The 19,750-nt window shown below is 41.3% G+C and overlaps 1 protein-coding gene across 2 annotated transcripts in view; it reads right to left on the bottom strand.

Annotated features, from left to right (window-relative positions):
- Positions 1 to 19,750, bottom strand: part of antxr1a (ANTXR cell adhesion molecule 1a) — a 106,079-nt gene that overhangs the window by 53,302 nt on the left and 33,027 nt on the right. For both annotated transcript variants that reach the window (XM_077222781.1, XM_077222782.1), the window contains exons 5-10: positions 19,537 to 19,570; positions 19,034 to 19,113; positions 17,682 to 17,750; positions 17,117 to 17,197; positions 14,932 to 14,992; positions 3,762 to 3,860 (exon numbers count right to left, since the gene is read on the bottom strand). In XM_077222781.1, the coding sequence (XP_077078896.1) occupies positions 3,762 to 3,860; positions 14,932 to 14,992; positions 17,117 to 17,197; positions 17,682 to 17,750; positions 19,034 to 19,113; positions 19,537 to 19,570 (424 nt within the window). The remainder of the gene's footprint in view (positions 1 to 3,761; positions 3,861 to 14,931; positions 14,993 to 17,116; positions 17,198 to 17,681; positions 17,751 to 19,033; positions 19,114 to 19,536; positions 19,571 to 19,750) is intronic.

Here is a 19,750-nt window from a genome sequence, read left to right as displayed (position 1 = left end):
CGCAACAAAAACAACAACAGATGCCCACATTGACAAAGACTTGGGTGAGGGGGTTCAGAGATACACACCACTCTAGTTAAAACAAGTACAAAGACAGTTCAATCGACCAGAACTTCTGGATAAGTGTAGACCCTGGACACATGAAGCATTCTAGTGCGCATGTGTTGAGAGCCTGTGAAGCATACTTTAAAAGGCTATGAATTTGGCTGCATACGCTAGTGTTCACGTCAAAACTAAAGTATACTTTGGGCTTACAATCACACTTCTCTTCAGTAGCACAAGGGGTTGTGGGCAATATTAGCCCAATCAGCATGCAAAGATGCACATTAGTAGGCTACACTATGAAACTGTATATCTTCCAAGCACCTATACCATACTATTTAAAAAGTACTACAATTTTATGGATTAATACTAATCTTTTATTCTAATTAGGATACATATTATGCAAATCGGGCTACTTCAAGAGCTTCATTTTCCGACTGAAAGTCAGAAGCTAAACACGCTGTAACCATACAGGGTTCTTTTCCGACAGCCTGCAATCAGCCTTGGGCTCAAAGTAAGTGGAACAGGTTGTGCATGATGGACATTATTATTCATTGGCAGGATATTCTCTCTAGTGTTTACAGTGGTCAAGAGTAAATAAACAGCAGGCCCCCGCGAAGTCGGAGTACATTTGCTGCAGGTCTGAAAATTTGCCTTTAGGATGGGAAAGTGGGGCCGGTTTGCTGAAGGGTGGACAGACATGTTTTTTTTCTTGTTTTTTGTTTTTCAAATTACTCAACTAAACTCATCAACCGGATGTTCTGGTCTTTATCGGACACAAACAAATAGCATGGTGCTAGTTTGAAATGTCCAGCTTTAATCAAAGCAAAGACAGGCAAGATGTGAAGCACCAAATCTGTTACCTATTACTGATACTGTAAAATAGGATTGCAGGCAGATGACTGGGCTTTGAACTCACATCCAGTGCCAATTTTAATGAAATTACGATTGTTCGGATCAAATAAGACACTCCCTGAAGGCTTAATACCATAACACATTTGCAGTATTTTAAATGTCAACACAGAATCACTTGCACATAATTGGTTAACTTCAAAAGGAAAGTTGCCAGGCAATTTAAAGCAGATTTAGTTACATATACAATGCTTGCACATCTTTTGCATAACTGCCTTTGAAGCATTTTTGCAATTTTTGAAGCAAAAATCAATTGAGTTTCACTGCCATAGAGTAGTTCTGCTAGCGTACTAGTTTAAGTCTTTTCCGACCAGAATTTTCTGGCTTTGCGAGTTTTCACTGTTATGCGGTAGGGGGCGCTATTAGGCATCTTCTTAAAAAGTACTGAATCTCTGGGCCATATTTTAATATTTTATAAAAGCGTAGCGCAGGGCACAAGTGCACTTATGGCGTGTCTGAATCCATTTTTTCTAGTTTAACGATGGGAAACAATTGTTGGCGCACCTGGCGCATGGTTTAAAAGGGTTGTCCCTATTCTCTTAATGAGTAATGGGTGTGTCTTGGGCGTAACGTGAAATAAACAAATCAGAGTCTTATCTCCCATTCCCTTTAAAAGCCAGTTGCGCTCGAGAGGAAACGGATCTGCTCGTGCGTGAGTTTAAAACTCAAGGGGGAACATCTATGGGACAAGCCGGATTCCACCATTTCTTTATGTACTCAATATTCATCTTTTACATTGTAATCCTTTTATCTTTAATATTTGGCATGTTTGTGTGTTTGTGTGTTTATGCATCCCTGTGTGTGTAATAAGCAGTGTACGCACGTTGTGGACCCGCCTATAGGCGAACATTACTAACACGCTCTTTAAATATTTAAAATATTGCGCCATGCATTTGCCATTTAAACAACGTGTCTCATGACGTGAAAATGATAACTGCGTTGGACTGAAACTAGCAAAACACACTTAGGTCACGCTTGGCCCTGCATTGCGCCGGGTGTCTGATAGGGCCCTCTAGATCAGACACATGAAGAAAAAACAGAAACATGCAATAGCATGCATATGGATATGTAAAATGATGTGATCATCAACATTAAACAGCATATAATTCAAAACTGCCTAATGTTACTGAATGAAATGTCGACACAGAATGAGCTACAGGACTGTGAGGACTCGATCCACTCCATCTGTGTTTTGATCATCATTCTGAATCCTATCCAGATGTAGTCTTTGACAAAAAGTGATTTTTCTCAGGTTTTTGCTCTAAATGTTGCTTTTTTTATTAATCTTACCCATATTCAAGTGTTGATCAAAAAGAAAACATGAAGCTAGAGTAAAAGCAGAGGGTATTCCTTTTGATATATTGCACGTTGAGATATTCATACAACAAAACATTCAGGGGAAACTTTTGTGAAATTCATACAAAATGCTGGCACTGACTGGCAAATCTTTTCAAAAATGCTGGTGCGAAAAGAGTTAATTTCATCGTGCCTATGGCTCATTCACCAAGCTCTGTAACATTATAGTGTACAAGAGAGGATGCATTTCCTGTTTGAAGACGAGACCTACAGTAAAAACTTCAAGGGGTTGAGCTGACATTTGCCTGACGGGCTTTGCAAACTCTGTTAGCCTCTTGTGTGGCAGTGTATCTTTCTTATATCTCCTTCATTTGGCAGGAATCCATCCTGTAAAACTCCTAATGTACCTTTTAAAAACTGCTATTAGCAAAAAAACAAATGGGACTGGTATTTGTCTTGGCATGGTCGTCGTTCCAGGGTTTCTATGAAAACGAGTCTGCTGGGACATTCGGTGGAAAAATGATAGCTAATCAGAAGGGATTATAGATTCTGACTCAAATCATTCCAACCATATGGTAATTACACAAGGAAGTCACGGAAATGTCTTATATAAGACTGCTGTCATCCCACATAACATTTCACGCTCGTTTTAGTAGACTTTTTCGAGCCAGTGCTCGAATGTGTTCAGCATACATGATCTTTGATCAAGACGTATGTAAGCAACCAATTCAGCTTTGTGGGCTTAAAGGGATGGTTCAACCAAAAATGAAAAATCACGCCGTTCCATACCTGTATGACTTTCTTTTTTCTGTGGAAAACAAAACATTTTTTCCAGTTCAAAGTTCAAAGCTACCAAAGTGAGGAACAGCCTGAATCTTAAATCCCTATTAGTCTTCACCAACAACTCTCTACTCAAATATGGCACAAGTTACAAGACCATCGAAAACCAATAACGCTTGAAATTATTCATGTGCAACCTGAAGTCCACATTTTATTTGAGAGCTTCAGAAGGTCTGTTTCAGTTCTGTTCACCCACAAAGCTACTGCATGCCTGCAGAAGACTTAAAGGGATAGTTCACCCAAAAAGGAAAATTCTGTCAGTAATTACTCACTTGTTCCAACCCCGTAGGACTTTCAAATCCTTACAATCCTATATGGAGGAGTGATCCAGCTCTCAGATTTAATAAAAAATATCTTAATTCGTGTTCCGAAGATGAACGAAAGTCTTACGGGGTTGGAACAACATGAGGGTGAGTAAATACTGACAGAATTTTCATTTTCAAGCACACAAGTCACATTTTGTACACTATGGTGCACTATGGTACACTTCATGGTGCTTATTTGGTGTATTTTAGTAGATTGACAGTCCATGGTCACTGTGAACTGTACTTATATGAAAACGACGATACAAAAAAAAAAAAAAAAAGTGTTCCATGAAAAATGTAACAGCATACAGGTTTAAACCGATGTGAGAGTGATTCAATAATTGCAAGAAATGTATTTGTACTTACTTCTGGTAAGGGTGTCATTTATTCGGAAGCTGCAAAGAACCTTGTCCACATTTCTAGCATGAAGAAATCCATTTCCTCTAACAACAACTTGGAATGCCTCTTTAAAACAGGAAGTTAACATATAACAATGTTAGATCATGTAGCAAATTTTGAAAAGCACTTATCAGAGCCATCAATACAATTTTTATTTTAAGATTTATTTTCTAAAGGAGGAAGAAATGTTATGGTGCAAAGCATAATATATGATACCATCATCAATATTTTGCTTTAAGTTGTGGTCACATTAGCAAAATTTCACAAGCAAAAAAGGTCTGTTGTTGCAAAATCTGTATGGGGAAAATCTTTGTTCTTACTACTAAATACTATGCATTTAAATATTATTACATTTTGTTTTTAATTGAATTGAAGTGCCTTTTCAGCCTCCTTATTAGTATATTTAAGTAATGGTTTACATGTTTTTCGATAGTCCAACTACAACTACTATATGTCAACTAACTCTCATTTAGAGTAGGCTATTAGTAAAGTGTACGTTTACACGAGAAAGATGTACTAAAAATGGAAGGTTTTTTTTTCGCTTTTCGCATACAGACGACATTGTTGTTAAAACGATCCCCATTCACACGGTTCCAGGAAAACCACGTAAAACGCTGTATTCTGCTGCCAGGCCAGTAGTTGGCGAAGTCACCTTGTACAAAAATGTATAAAAAAATGTATCTCGGGTTACGACTGTAACCCTCGTTCCCTGAGAAGGGAACGAGACGCTGCATCAAGAATCGACACATTGGGGAACGCCTTCAGCGTGACGCGTCTGAAGCCTGTATGGAACTAGTCCAATCTTGATTGGTGTTGCGTCATGACGTCAGCCGTGACGTCGCATGTGACGGTGAGCGGAAGCTATAAAAGGGAACCGGATCATAACAATGACAGCTTTTGATTGGTCGAAGCAAGCCTTACTCAGGAGCGCTAGAAGTGTGGCCGAGGGACGCAGCGTCTTGTTCCCTTCTCAGGGAACGAGGGTTACAGTCGTAACCCGAGACGTTCCCTTTCGAGGGAACTCGCGCTGCGTCGAGAATCGACACATTGGTGAACGAAATGCCCACTGCGCCACACTGAGAGAATACGCCCTGGTGTGAAGCAAACTGGCACACTCAAGACGAGAGAACCCGTGAGCCCGGTGTAGAGGGCAGATCCAAACTGTAGTGTTTTATAAAAGTGTGAGGGGAAGCCCAGCCTGCAGCATCGCAGACCTCTTGGAGGGAAACTCCTGCTAGCAGAGCCTTAGAGGAAGCCACTCCCCTAGTGGAGTGGGCTTTAAGCACCAGAGGTGAAGGCAAATTACGCACCTCGTAAGCTAAAGAGATTGTTTCCACTATCCATCTGCTAATAGTTTGTCTTGAAGCAGGTGACCCCTTCCTAGGGGACCCAAAGCACACAAGTAGCTGGTCTGATTTCCTCCATCCCAAGGTTCTTTGCATATAGATCTCTAGGGCTCGGATCGGGCACAGTAGATGTAACTTCGCTTGCTCATCCGACACATGCGGTGGAGGATGGAAGGCCTGGAGAATTAAAGACCGTGCCACATTTGACGGCACCTTAGGCACATGGCCAGGTCTAGGGTGGAGAATGGCCTTTACCTTGCCGGGGGCAAACTCGAGGCAAGAAGGAGCGACAGATAGAGCCTGAAGGTCCCCGACTCTCTTTAGGGATGTGATGGCGAGCAGGAACGCTACCTTGAAAGACATAAATTTCTCAGTCACCTCATCCAAAGGTTCGAAGGGTGCCAGGGATAACCCCTCAAGAACCACTGCCAGGTCCCACGTGGGGACCCTGGACTGGATGACAGGCCTCATCCTCCTAACTCCACGAAGGAAACGAACTATAAGTGGGTGTCTCCCCTAGGTGCCCACCCCTAAAGGCGTGTGGAAGGCAGCTAAGGCCGCCACATAGACCTTGAGCGTGGACGGGGAGAGCCCGTCAGAGAAACGACTCTGGAGGAACTCCAGCACTGAAGCCACAGGGCAGTTAACTGGGTCCACCTGATGTTCTCTGCACCATAGAGTGAATACATTCCATTTTAATGCATAAAGTTTCCTCGTGGAGGGGGCTCTAGAGTTTAGAATGGTCTCGACAACCTCAGTTGAGAGACCGGCATTCAAGAATTGGTCCCCCTCAGGGGCCAAACCCACAGTTTCCACAGCTCTGGTCGAGGGTGAAATATTGTGCCCTCGGCCTGAGACAGAAGATCCCTCCTGATTGGAATTTGCCACGGAGGGCCTGCTAGAAGAATCATAATGTCCGAAAACCACACTTGGGCCGGCCAGTACGGGGCTACCAGGAGTAAGCTGATCCCGTACCGCCGAACTCTCTCTAGAACCCCTGGGAGCAGAGCGATCGGGGGAAATGCGTACAGACGTTGCCTCGGCCACGTTTCTACCATAGCATCCAGTCCGAGAGGAGCTGGATGCGTAAGGGAGTACCAGAGAGGACAATGGGTGTTCTCTTGAGAGGCAAACAGGTCCACTTCCGCCAGACCGAACTCCCTCCAAATCGACTCCACCACCTCGGGGTGGAGTCTCCATTCCCCGGGCCTCAGCCCCTGCCTCGACAGGATGTCTGCTCCCACATTGCGGTGCCCAGGGATATACATAGCTCTGAGTGAAAGAAGTTCTCCCTGGGACCACAGGAGAACCTGATGCGCCAGTCTGCACAGAGGGCGCGATCTCAGGCCCCCCTGTCGATTTATATATGAAACCACCGACGTATTGTCTGTTCGCACTAGAACATGATGGCCTCTGAGGCCCGGAAGGAAATGTCTGAGGGCCAGAAATACCGCCATCATCTCCAGGCAATTGATTTGCCATGAGAGGTGATGGTCCCTCCAAGTACCCCTGGTGTAACGGTCTTCCATAACCGCACCCCAGCCCGTGAGGGATGCATACGTGGTCAGAATTCTTCTCTGACAACGTGCCCCCAACACAGGGCCTAGGGACAGGAACTCTGGTTTCTTCCACATGACCAAGGAACGAAGGCATCTGCGCGTTACCTTGATCGTGCGAAAAGGGTTGCCCCTCGGGGAAAACCCTCTGGTCCTGAGCCACCACTGCAGGGCCCTCATGTACAGCAGACCAAAAGGAATTACGTTGGATGCCGCTGCCATAAGGCCCAGCACCCTCTGGAAGTGTTTGACAGTGATGGTGTGGCCTAATTTGAGACTCGCGACTGTGTTCAAGATGGTGTCTACACGAGCAGGAGACATCCGTGCCCGCATCGTGACAGAATCCCACACTACCCCCAGGAAAGTGGTTCTCTGTAGAGGAATTAAAGAACTTTTCTTGACATTGAGTCTTAACCCTAAGCACCTTAGATGGCTTAGAACAACATCTCGATGTTGAACCGCCGTCTCCCTTGACTGTGACAGAATGAGCCAGTCGTCGATATAATTGAGGATGCGAATGCCTTGAAGCCTCAGAGGGGCAAGGGCAGCATCCATGCATTTTGTGAAGGTGCGAGGTGACAGTGCTAGGCCAAATGGAAGAACTCTGTATTGATACGCTTTTCCCCCGAAAGCGAATCTTAGGAACTTCCTGTGTTGGGGAAGGATGGAAACGTGGAAGTAAGCATCTTTCAGATCTATTGTGACAAACCAGTCCTCGGACCTGATCTGACTCACGATAAGAGGTATAGTCAGCATTTTGAACCTGTATCTCCTCAGAGACCGGTTCAATACCCTTAGATCCATTATAGGTCGTAACCCTCCATCCTTTTTGGGATCTATGAAGTACCGACTGTAGAACCCGGCTTCCCTTTCTTGGGGAGGCACCTGTTCTATGGCCTCCTTTGCCAAGAGGGACTGAACTTCTTGCTCCATAACCTGACCCTGCTGTGGACTGACCAGTGTGTGAACCACCCCACTGAATCTTGGTGGACGATATTCGAACTGAATTCTGTACCCCTTTTCCACTGTGTGCAGGACCCACTGAGATATATTTTGAAGGCCCTTCCAGGCGTCTAAATAATCTACTAGGGGGATCAGCCTCTCGAGACTGACCTCGGGTGTTGTGTTTGAGATATCGGTGACCTGAAGCACTTGATTGGCAGGAACTAACCGACATAATAATTTTTATGCAGGCCTCGTGAGAGGGAACGCAGTTGACAGGGCCGCAAAGTTTTCGGGCGGACACTGCGATTTGCGTTCGTTGAAAACCGATGCGTCCCGAAGCGCACGTAGCGGCGGGAAGCACACATCGATTTCCTGAGGGCTCCGCGAAGGAGCGAGATGTTGTTGCTCGATCACGGGGGGGACCGCCCTCAGAGGCCTGCGCAGCACGTCAGGGCCTCTTCGTTGAAGCCTTCCTAGCCTGGATGACAGTCCTCAGATCTGCCCTAGGTCTGGAAGGCTTAGATTGAGAGTGTTGCCCCTGGCTCCAGGCTTTGTTCGGGGGAGCACGAGAAGCAACACTCTCTTTCTGCTGCTGCTGGTGTGAGCAGCTGGCGGAGGCCTCATGGGACAGCCCCCTGGCAGCAGACCCATGAGACTTGGAACGACGGCGGGGGATGAAATGCCTGAGTGCGGCTGACTGTCGTTTCGTCTCCTGAAACCTCTCGACGACAGTATCGACTGCGTCGCCGAAGAGGCCAGAAGACGAAATCGGGGCATCGAGGAGGAAAGCCCTGTCCTTCTCCCCGATGCCCGACAGATTCAGCCACAGGTGTCTCTCCATGGCTACCAGTGCTGCCATAGAGCGGCCAATGGCGCGGGCAGTCTCTTTGGTAGCACGGAGAGACAGGTCGACCGAATGACGCATCTCCCTAATGTCGTCGAACGAGACCTCCCCGCTGTCGTCCACCTCCTTAAGGAGGTCGGCATGGTACGCCTGCAGAAGCCCCATAGTGTGCAGGCACGCACCAGCCCGACCTGCCGCCATATATGCCTTCCCTACAAGCGCCGAGGTGGTACGGCAGGGCTTGGAGGGAAGCGTCGGAGCCCTCAGGGACGATGCAGCATCGGGCGAGAGATGGGTTGCAAAATTCTCTTCAACCCGAGGCATCATCCCATAGCCCTTCTCCCTCGACCCCATTACGTTGGAATATATATGCACATTGGGGCTAGAGAGACGAGAAGAGAAGGGCTTGTAATAATAATAATAATAATAATAATACATTTTATTTATAGGCGCCTTACATGACACTCAAGGACACCTTACAAACACAATAAAACAAATCAACAATAATCAAATACTCATTATTACAACCTTAGATACAAGTAAAATAAAAAATAAAAAATAAAAATAATCACATAAAAGCCTGCCGGAAAAGATGGGTCTTAAGGCGAGATTTAAAAACATGAATACTTTCACTGTTTCGCACATCCTGTGGCAGCAGGTTCCATAAATAAGGAGCTGCAAAACTAAAAGCCCGGGACCCCATAGAAGTAGTGCGGGTTCTAGGGAGAACAAGAGTGAGCGAAGAAGACGATCTTAAAGTCCGAGATGGAGTATAGATATTAAGAAGGTCCAATAAATATGAAGGAGCAAGGTTATTGAGTGCTTTAAAAATAAGAAGAAGAATTTTGAAATCAATACGATATTTTACCGGGAGCCAGTGCAAGTGTTTTAGTATGGGAGTAATGTGTTCAGCAAGGGGAGTTCTGCTGATGATGCGGGCAGCCGAATTTTGTACTAACTGAAGTTTATTGAGTACCTTAGAAGGCAATCCATAATAAAGACTGTTGCAAAAATCAAGACGGGACGTAACTAGAGCATGGACTAGAATTGACGTGCTCTTTACTGAAAGAGCCGGACGAAGTCGATTGATGTTGCGTATATGAAAATAAGCAGAGCGGATGAGACTGTTTATATGTGCTTCAAATGAAAGAGTACTGTCCAAAATGACCCCCAGACTTTTAACTTGTCTAGATATAGAGACCGGTAGATCGTCAATTTTCACAGATGAGCATGAAGATTTAGACAGATTGTTTTTTAAGCCAACTAGAAGAATTTCAGTTTTACTGGTGTTAAGTTTAAGAAAATTTAAAGAAAACCGTTCTTTAATCTCAGCCAAACAGTCTGAGAGGACCGATGGAGGAAAATTAGCGGAAGGTTTAGAGGACAGATAAAGTTGGGTGTCGTCGGCATATAGGTGGAATTGAATGCCAAATTTCCTAAAAATATTACCAAGGGGTAAAAGATAAATTATAAATAAAAGAGGACCCAATACTGAGCCCTGCGGGACACCTGTTTTGACATGCGAAGTCTTTGAGCAGAACTGCTTCAGCTGAACAAATTGAGTACGGTCCGAAAAATATGATTGAAACCAAGTCAAAGGGGTGCCAGTAATTCCAATAGTCTCCAATCTGTGCAACATAATTCTGTGTGATACAGTATCAAATGCTGCACTTAGATCAAGTAAGATTAAGATCCAGAGTCAGCAGCTAACAATAGGTCATTAGAGATCTTAATTAAAGCAGTCTCAACACTATGGTAAGGTCGAAACCCAGATTGAAATTGCTCGTACAGACCATTGTGAGACAGATGACTCTGGACTTGAGCTGCAACACACCTTTCCAAAATTTTAGAAAGGAAAGGAAGAGTTGAGATGGGGCGAAAATTATCAAAGTTACTTGAATCAGCCCCCGGTTTTTTAAGTAAAGGAATTCACAGCAGTTTTCAGTTGAGATGGCACAATTCCAGAAGTAAGTGAAGAATGTATAATTTCCATAATTAAAGGAGATAGAGAAGACAGGCAGGATTTATCCAGGTACGTTGGAATAGGGTCCAACTGACATGTGGTAGATTTACTCTTATTAATAATAGTACTTACTTCCTCGATGGTTGGTAGTTCAAAAGAGGTAAGCATAAAATTAGGAGGTTGATCAGAGCAAGGGTTAAATTGACAGCTGTCTAACTTTGTCACAGACATTTGTTGATGAATGTTTTCAATTTTCCTTATGAAAAACGACATAAAACTTTCACAGAGATCAGCAGAGTAAAGATGTGAGGGAAAAGAATCAGGTGGTTTTAAAATATTATTTAACACAGAAAAGAGAGTTCTTGAATTCCCTTCGCCAGAACTAATCACACTGGCAAAGTAATCAGTTTTAGCTGTAGTAAGGGCAACCTTATCATTTTTCATATGCTCAGAATACAGTTCTTTATGCACCACAAGTCCAGTCTTAACATATAATTGCTCCAGGCGTCGACCTTTAACTTTTAATATGCGTAGTTCTGGAGTAAACCAAGGAGCAGACTTAACAAATGAAACCGACCTGGTTTTTAATGGAGCACAAACATCTAAGATAGTTTGCAATCCATTATTGTAATGTAAAATCAGGTCGTCTGGGGTGGAATAGTGAACATTACTACAAAGGTTGGAAAATGATTCAGCAAAGATCATAACATCAATGTTTTTTATGTTCCGGAATGAGATAGAACGGCATTGATTGTGCTTAAAAACAGGTAACTGAACATTAAACGACACCAACATATGTTTGGATATGGACAGATCAGAAGTAGTACAATTATGAGGAGCTAGACCTGAACAACACACAAGATCCAGGGTATGACCTTTTACATGGGTAGGTGAATTGATAAATTGATGTAAACCAAAGCCATCAAGACATGATAAAAAATCCCTTGTGGATACACTACCAGTATTATCAATATGAATATTGAAGTCCCCAAGCAGGATCACATTAGGAGACAGTGAAGAAAGAAAAGTTAAAAACACAGAAAGTTCATGTAGAAAAACAGAGTTGGTCTTAGGGGGGCGATACACAGTAGCAAGAATCGTAGGAATTGACACAGTAATTTGCAATGTAGTAGATTCAAATGAGGTGTATTCAGGCATGAGTATTTCTGAGACTTTCCATTTATCATTGTGTAATATTGCTAAACCCCCACCACGGCCCGATGCACGGGGTTTGCAGATGTAAACATAGCCCGGGGGAGTAGAATGATTAAGTTGAGAGAAGTCATTACTTTGTCGCCACGTCTCAGTTAGGCAAAGAAAGTCAAACTTACGATCCGAGAGCAGATCATGCATAAGAGGACCTTTGTTTGACAGCGATCGAATATTCCATAATCCAAAAGTAAGATCATTCTTACCGGCTTTTGTGTCAGCTGATCTAGGTAGCCTTGCTAACACACTGTGGTCCGTTGGCCGTGGATATTTCTTTGATGGACGGGGGTTGGAAGACCAGAAAGACGGTATAGTTCTTGAAGTATCAGATACGTAACCTCGTCGGGACCCCCGATGAATGTATTTACTTCGTGGATGATAAGCAATGTCCCGATGACAGGATGTGGCTCGCAGAGGCGAAAGCGCAGTTCAAACAGTTCCTCCGCCGTGTATTGATGAGTTAGAATCACAGGGCGAAAGCCAGAGGAGATCATAAACCAGACGAATACAATCCAGGAAAGTGATTTAGTGAACTTCATATTCTCACTATGCTCTACTCAGCTCTGTCTGTGCGACAAAACCGAGCCAATTAGACCGCTCCAAAAACAAAGTTTCCGATGTAGACAAACTCTGGTTGTTATTGTTATTGCAACTTTGACAATAAAACAATAAAACAGCCGCTACAGCTGAGTAAAAACATAAAACAGCAATCAGTAGACGGAGCAGCGGCAGCCAACGTGCGCCTGCGTTCACTCCCCAATCATTGTCCCACGATCTCGACACCTCGGTGTGGAGATCGGGAAAAAATGGGAGACTCCGACGTGAAGGTTGTGGCCGGGCTTGCAGGAAGCGCTCATTAAGCTTGCTTTTATTCGTCGCTTCCTGCTTATCTGGGGGCCATTCGATATTTAATTTACCCACAGCCCGGGTCACAACCTCCAGCAACTCCTCGAAGGCAGGTGAATGTGATGATGGAGTTTCATATCCACCTGCCTCGATGTTCAAACTATCTGATCCCTCAGAACCAGATAGCTCGAACATCGGGTCCCTCTCGCGGCCGGAAGAAGCCGCTGGGCGGGCTTCCACCTCGCGAGCGAGGCCGTGGGAACTGGCCGATGAATGTTGAGACAGGGCCGAAGCGGTCTCAACATCCTCAGCCAGATCCCCTTGCTATCCCCATGAATGCAAGCGCCGCGCCGCCTCGACAGACACGGGACCTGATCCATGGGGAGCGCGTGCCTGGCCTGATTCATCGAACAGACCGAGGCGGGAGCGGAGCGTTCTCAGGGGCAATTGATCACAGTTTGCACAGACAGCGCCCTCGAGCGCTGCCCGTGCATGCTCCGCTCCCAGACAAACAACACAAAGCACGTGAGTGTCACCCTCGCTTAAATAGCGTGGACAAGGGGACACACACTGTCTGAATTGTTTAGCCTTCTCCATCACAAAATACCTTTTACCGAAAACAAACAACACCAAATAAGACACACAGTTTGACATAGACCGCTTGCTGAAGAACAGAAAGCTGTCATTGTTATGATCCGGTTCCCTTTTATAGCTTCCGCTCACCGCCACATGCGACGTCACGGCTGACGTCATGACGCAACACCAATCAAGATTGGACTAGTTCCATACAGGCTTCAGACGCGTCACGCTGAAGGCGTTCCCCAATGTGTCGATTCTCGACGCAGCGCAAGTTCCCTCGAAAGGGAACACTACGCACCTATAAACTGAACATGCAATATGGCTTTCACAAATTGAAACTATGTGAATTAAAAGTGCATAAAACTTTTGCAAAGTCAGCAGTAGCCTATGTCTGTTGGGGAGCAGCTAAGTAAAGTTTTAGCAGATATTAAGCAGACAGTCTACTAATAGTTAATTGATGTAGTTCCAAAGTTACTTATAGTAAGTAAAATTTGGACTTTAAAAATAAAGTATTACCAAGTAATGTATTATATAAACCCACTTTGTTAGAGGTGTGTAATTCTGTAAGGTGTGTCATTTTTTTTTTAATGTAAAAATGTTTTCAAACGCAAACAAACCTCACTTCTAGGCTTTTGATCAAACTAAATCAAACCAACTAGTCTGGAGGATTGTTCGCTAAGGGCTGCACCAACAAATCGATAAAGTCGATAAAATTCGATTATTAAAAGTGTTGGCAACGAATTTCATTATCGATTCGTTGTGCCGCGCGATTATTACGCTAGTCAATAATTCGCAGAGATGTTTGAGTATGAATAGAAAAAGTTGAGTTGAGCGCGGAGCAGATCTATGAGGCGGACTGAACAAAATATCCGAGACCGCGCAAGAGAGACCGAGTGTGTCTGCGCGCGAGCGACAGTGCGCGAAAGAGACCGAGTGTGTCTGAGCATTAGTAAATTGGTACATACTACATAGTAATATATAATTACTATTTAAGAGGCATGGAAGTTCGATAAATGGACAACAATATAAATAAAAACAACAATTAAATTATTACCACTGAATTAGCAGACTGTTATTCTTAATCATAGACAGAAGATGAAAAGACTCTCTTGTCTGTCCCAAGTACCACTGCAAGGGGAATATTTTTTCCACAAATTGCAGCACTGAATTTTTCAATCTTTTCTCTAGATGACTTCACTATATGCTAGGAAAGTATGAGCTGCAAAATACCTAATACACAATAGGACATGGTAAATCCATTGTTTTTGTTTTTTCATATTATTTTATTTTATATTGTATTTATATTTCATATACATTGTATTTATAATTAATATTAGGATAGACTAGAGATATTATCTTCTGTCATAATTATTATTATTATTGCTATTATTACTACCTATTATCCATGTGCGAGACTTGTCTTTTTTGTGCATTTGCTTGTCAAATAATGTCAAACATTTTGTTAAAGATTATAACATCTTTGACAAAAAACAAAACAAAACACAAGTTTGTGAGTGTGTGCGAGTGTAGTGTAGAGAACAAGTTCTGACGTTCAAACAAATCCTGTTAAGTTTTCTGATTTGTATTTTTCTTTATTTTATATAAATTATTTATTGTTCTGACAGCTCAGGTCCTTTTAAACACAAATATACATCTTTTTGTGCAATTCATTTTTAAAAAGCCTATATATTTGGCAGATGTAAAGCATACATTTGTATGTTTTTTGTGTTTGTCCATTTTTGTTGCACTTGTATTTTTTGCACTGTGAATTTGCACTGTCAGTTCTGTTTTTTAATAAAGGGTTTTGACTTAAACGTTTGTCTATTGAGCAGAGCAGAATTGTACTCACCTCCAGCACAGATACTGGAAGGTTCTGCAGCAAGAATCTCTATGCATGATTTCTTCAAGATCTGGTGGGTACAAAGATATTTAGCAGGTAAACAACTAGGTTAGCTGACTTAGTAAAACTAACTCAATTCCATTCCCTTAAATTGATAAAACAAACAGTTAGTAGAGAAGTCCCTCCATTTTTTTTTTCAGAATAAGTTTACTTTATCTTGAAGGATCCACCAATCAAATGAACCAACACCTCTCCTGCAAATGCCTCAACAGGACAATCCTCATGTGGCGTATGTGTTTTGAACTGTACAACTGCTTTCTCCGTCTCTTTCCTCTCGTCCTGTAAATAGTCTTCATCAGCCATACCAGCACCTATGTGTGGTGAGATTGTTTTGATCTACATGACTGCCGCCTTCCTCTGTCATCTATGGAAGTGTGCCTTCAGATCCCAAGGTCCCTGCTGATTTACGACACTCTTCTCCTGAGCTTCAGCAAAGAGCTTTCAGCATGCAGCTAATTGAGAGCAGATGGAGGCCAGCTGGACTGACCCCATTCTCAGCTCATGAAGCAGACAACCTCTGCATGGGCGAGACGAGTCTTTACCCAAATATCTCCTCTTTCCTTCCACCTTCAGAGCTTAAGAAATATAAATCATTAGCTTTCATTGCAAAAAGAAAGGACATGGTGAAGAGGCTTTGATCGTGTTTGGGCAAACTCCAGCGGACCGTGGGATCAAAGCGGTCCAGGCAGGGCATGGCAGGTCTTTGTTAGAATTCGGATATTGTAGACAATCTGTCATCTTCAGTCGGGACTCAATAATTATTCTTGTTTGTTATTCTTTGATTTTTCTTGAATTCTTCTGTTACTTATAAGAGGCTTTTTATTATGGTAATTTTCATCCAAGGGGTCAAGGATTGGCTTGTTGGCATGGTCCTGTTAGCCCCTGCTGGTAAATGCTGTAACTAAATAATCTGGAAAGCATCTTTCTCCAGTGATGGCCATGAAAGGTAGGGTAGGTAATTTTCCGAGAGGTTAGCAACAGCGAGTTAGCTTTAAAAGCATTAGATCCCACCATCCCTTTAGACCGTCTACAAAGCCATGCCTCCTTCAAAACACATGAACGCATACAGCAAGGAGCAAACAAAAGAGTCACAAGAGACACGTTCTGACTGAATGCAATGATTGGACAAACATTTTATGGTCCTACGCCATTAACACGCCTACGATATATATACATTTAAATACATGTAGATCGCTTAACTTAGTGATTGCTATCCGGATGTGAAGAGACTTTCAACCAGCATAAGAAAAACTATTTCTGGAACAAATCACCTCCCCTGCCTTTAAATATATTTTTAATCACATACTACCAAAGGTTTCGGCTGATATTTATGAAAATAGTCCAATTAGTATTGATTGAATTCGGCAAAAAGTAATTCATAGAAAGTGCATTAATGAAAAAAAAATCACCTCATTAAAATTTTAAACTTGACTATAAATAATATATGAAAAATATAAGACATACATATATATATATATATATATATATATATATATATATATATATATATATATATATATATATATATATATATATATGATATAAAATACTAAAATATTTAAGTGGTTACCAAAATTACAAACTTCAGTGATGAGTCATTTTTGAACCACTGATTTTTTTTAAAGCTGAAATTCTGACAAATTATAAAATCAAGTTAAAGCTGCAGTCCATAACTTTTTTTGTGTTCAAAATGTAAAAAAATGTATATAATAAGCGAGTACATCATGAATCTAAACTAAACTTTGTTTTTGTCTTATCCTGAATCACTACGGTACACCTATAATAAGTGTTTATATTCTGACTATTTTAGACTGGTACGGATCATACCACTGTGGAGAATCCCAGTACCTGCGTGACTCGTCATAGACATAAACACAGAGAAGGAGCTCCGGCTACAATGTTCTTCCACAAGACACATGCAGTTCTGTTTATGAACTGCTAGAGCACCAAAAGTTACGGACTGCAGATTTAAATGGATGGAAACAAAGATGTTATTATAAAAGGCTATATTTTATCATAATAATATTTCTTATTTTATATAATCATAAAAATACAGTGTGACTTTTCTCAAATTACATAAATATTTCATAAAGAATACAATTTACTGTATTAAACCATACACATAAAAACTCACCGAATCAATGACACCTTGTAGAGCTTCAAAGCCGTCATTTACTGGGAAGACATGATCTTTGCTGTCTGCAATCTTGGCCAGCTATGAGAAATGTAAAAATAAATGACAACAATATGTACAGTATTTACTTAAACAAGTGCAACTTCATAAACGCCCAAGCATCATTTACAGAAACCTTGTAACACATACAGGTAAAACTCAAAAACTTAGAATATTGTGCAACAGTTCATGTATTTCAGTAATTCAAATTAAAAGGTGAAACTAATATATTTAATATATATAAATATATACATATGCATTATTATACTTTTCAGAGGGCCGACATTTCTGTATTTAAAATCTTTTTTTTTTTATTGATTTCATGTAATATTCTAATTTTCTGAGAATATTAGAATTTGGGGTTTTCATAAGCTGTAAGCCATAATAATCAAAACTATAAATTTTGCACTATATTCATATTTTTCGAGTTTCACCTGTAAATTGCATAAGTGCCAAGATCAATTTTTGTGCACAGCACACACACACACACACACACACACACACACACACACACACACACACAAACCTGAGTCTCATTGAAATCTTTTACCCCTACACAGTACACAGAGGCACCCAGGCTGCGAGAGCGATTGGCCTAAAGGAAACACAAGAGCAGAAACACTTCAGACACCTGCAATCTATTAGCCATAAACTGCCTTATCCAGAGCTCATGCTTTTGGCACTGGCTGACAAAGCTGAACATCAATGAAGAGGACATTGGGTAATTCTAATCATTAGAGATGCTGAATAATGTCTTTGTTGGTTGAAGCTGAGAGGAAAATTTGGTCAAAACATGGGGATGGGAAAAACTGATGTACAGTACACTTATTATTTCAGTGAGTGTGGCTGACATTTTGTACGTAAAAATTGTATGTTGATGATTTAATTCAAATGATGTTACTTCTTATTCATTTGTTTACCCAAATATATGGTTCAAATTGGTTAATAGGTTGTAATATTGTTACCCTCTTTTTATAGGACGATGAACAAAAAATAAATGTGTGAACTAATCCCCAGTATGCAAATGAGTTCAAATGGGACACTGACTCCATCTTGACCTTGTGTAAAACAAAGCAAGTGTTGCGTCACATTGTTGCTTGCAATGAGGACACCCCTTGTGAAAAAGTGCGCTTAACTGTTAATTGCTTAAACTTTTGTCATGCTTTTAAAGGACACTTATGTTGACTAACACTTAAGCACATGTAAAGTACTTCATTACAATTTTACTGTAGTGTGTTATTCAACATTTAAAGCTAACTCATTTTAAATGAACTAAATTGCAACTTCATTTCTAATGTGTAATTACAAATATATTTAAATACATGACATACGAGTTACAAAAGAAATTACATTAAAGTATAAAGTAAAGTTAGTTTACCATACATGCTTGTCGGTTCATTCACACTTTATCCATTCTCAAAGACAATAGAAGTAATTATGAAATTGCATGTACTTAAGTCCTACTTAAGTGGGCAAAAAAAGATCACTCTGAAGTTCAGCTAATTGAATTTAATATATACGTTTAACCTATGATACATTTTCATTTAATTGCATTTACATGCAATAAACGGTTCGAAAAACATTACATTCAGTTCACACTGAAGTATTCTTTTGTATTATTTCTGTAACAATACTATTAGTGCTGTAAAATTGATTAATCGTGATTCATCGCATTTAACAGAAACATTTGTGTGTATACACACACACGCACGCACGCACGCACGCACGCACGCACGCACGCACACACACACACACACACACACACACACACTAATCCATTTGAGAGCACTCAATACTCTTTTTCAAAATGATGATAAAGTGAATTGTCAACCGTACCACTTCTTTTCTTCCCCTTCTCCTGTCTTTCATCATTCTTACCTCTCTCTCAGCGTAATAGAAGAGATCTTCATGCAGCTCCCCATCTGTGAGGCCGATGATGACACTGGCTGTGCGGTATCCTTCACAGACACAACATTTTTATCAAGTTTGTAACTTGATTACAGATTTAGATTTTATTTTTTTATATACTTTTTTTAAGAGAAACATGCAACATGCTGAAACTAGCAAGGAAGTAATTTTGATATCTAAAAGAACAATATAAGGGGAATAAACAGTAATTATACTAAATCGAAACCAGCTAAATTGGTTAAGCTGACCAGCTTAAATAACCAATTAAGACCATCTTGTTGCTGGTTACCAGTACAAGATGTGTTTTGGGCACTTCCACTGGTTTTAGCATGGAAACACTGGTTAAACTGGTCTACTTGTGAGGGGGTTAATGATTAACTAGTTTTTAGCCAATTTATCTTCTGTCAGTAATCTAAAACCAATTAGAAAAAAATAAGATTGTTTAAATTGGTCTAAACAGTTTTTTTACCTACCCTCAGAGTTACCATAGTAAATCTGTTCGCTTGCCTAGTAGTAAAAAAACAAAAACAAACAAAGAAAAACATCATAAATATTGGAATCTCAAGCAGATCAAACAGCATTCAATGTGACTAGTTATTTCACTGAACAGTTTTTCTTTTGTTTTTTTAGGTCCATTAGTTTGAGTAGGCCAAACATTATTACCTTCTTCAAGACTAATTAGAGCTA

The sequence above is a fragment of the Siphateles boraxobius genome, unplaced genomic scaffold (assembly GCF_051911475.1).
Source record: "Siphateles boraxobius isolate OS27281-9 unplaced genomic scaffold, OSU_SipBor_1 9, whole genome shotgun sequence".
NCBI lineage: Eukaryota > Metazoa > Chordata > Actinopteri > Cypriniformes > Leuciscidae > Siphateles > Siphateles boraxobius.
Note: the sequence above shows the minus strand (reverse complement) of the source record. Positions and strands in the feature narration are given on the sequence as shown.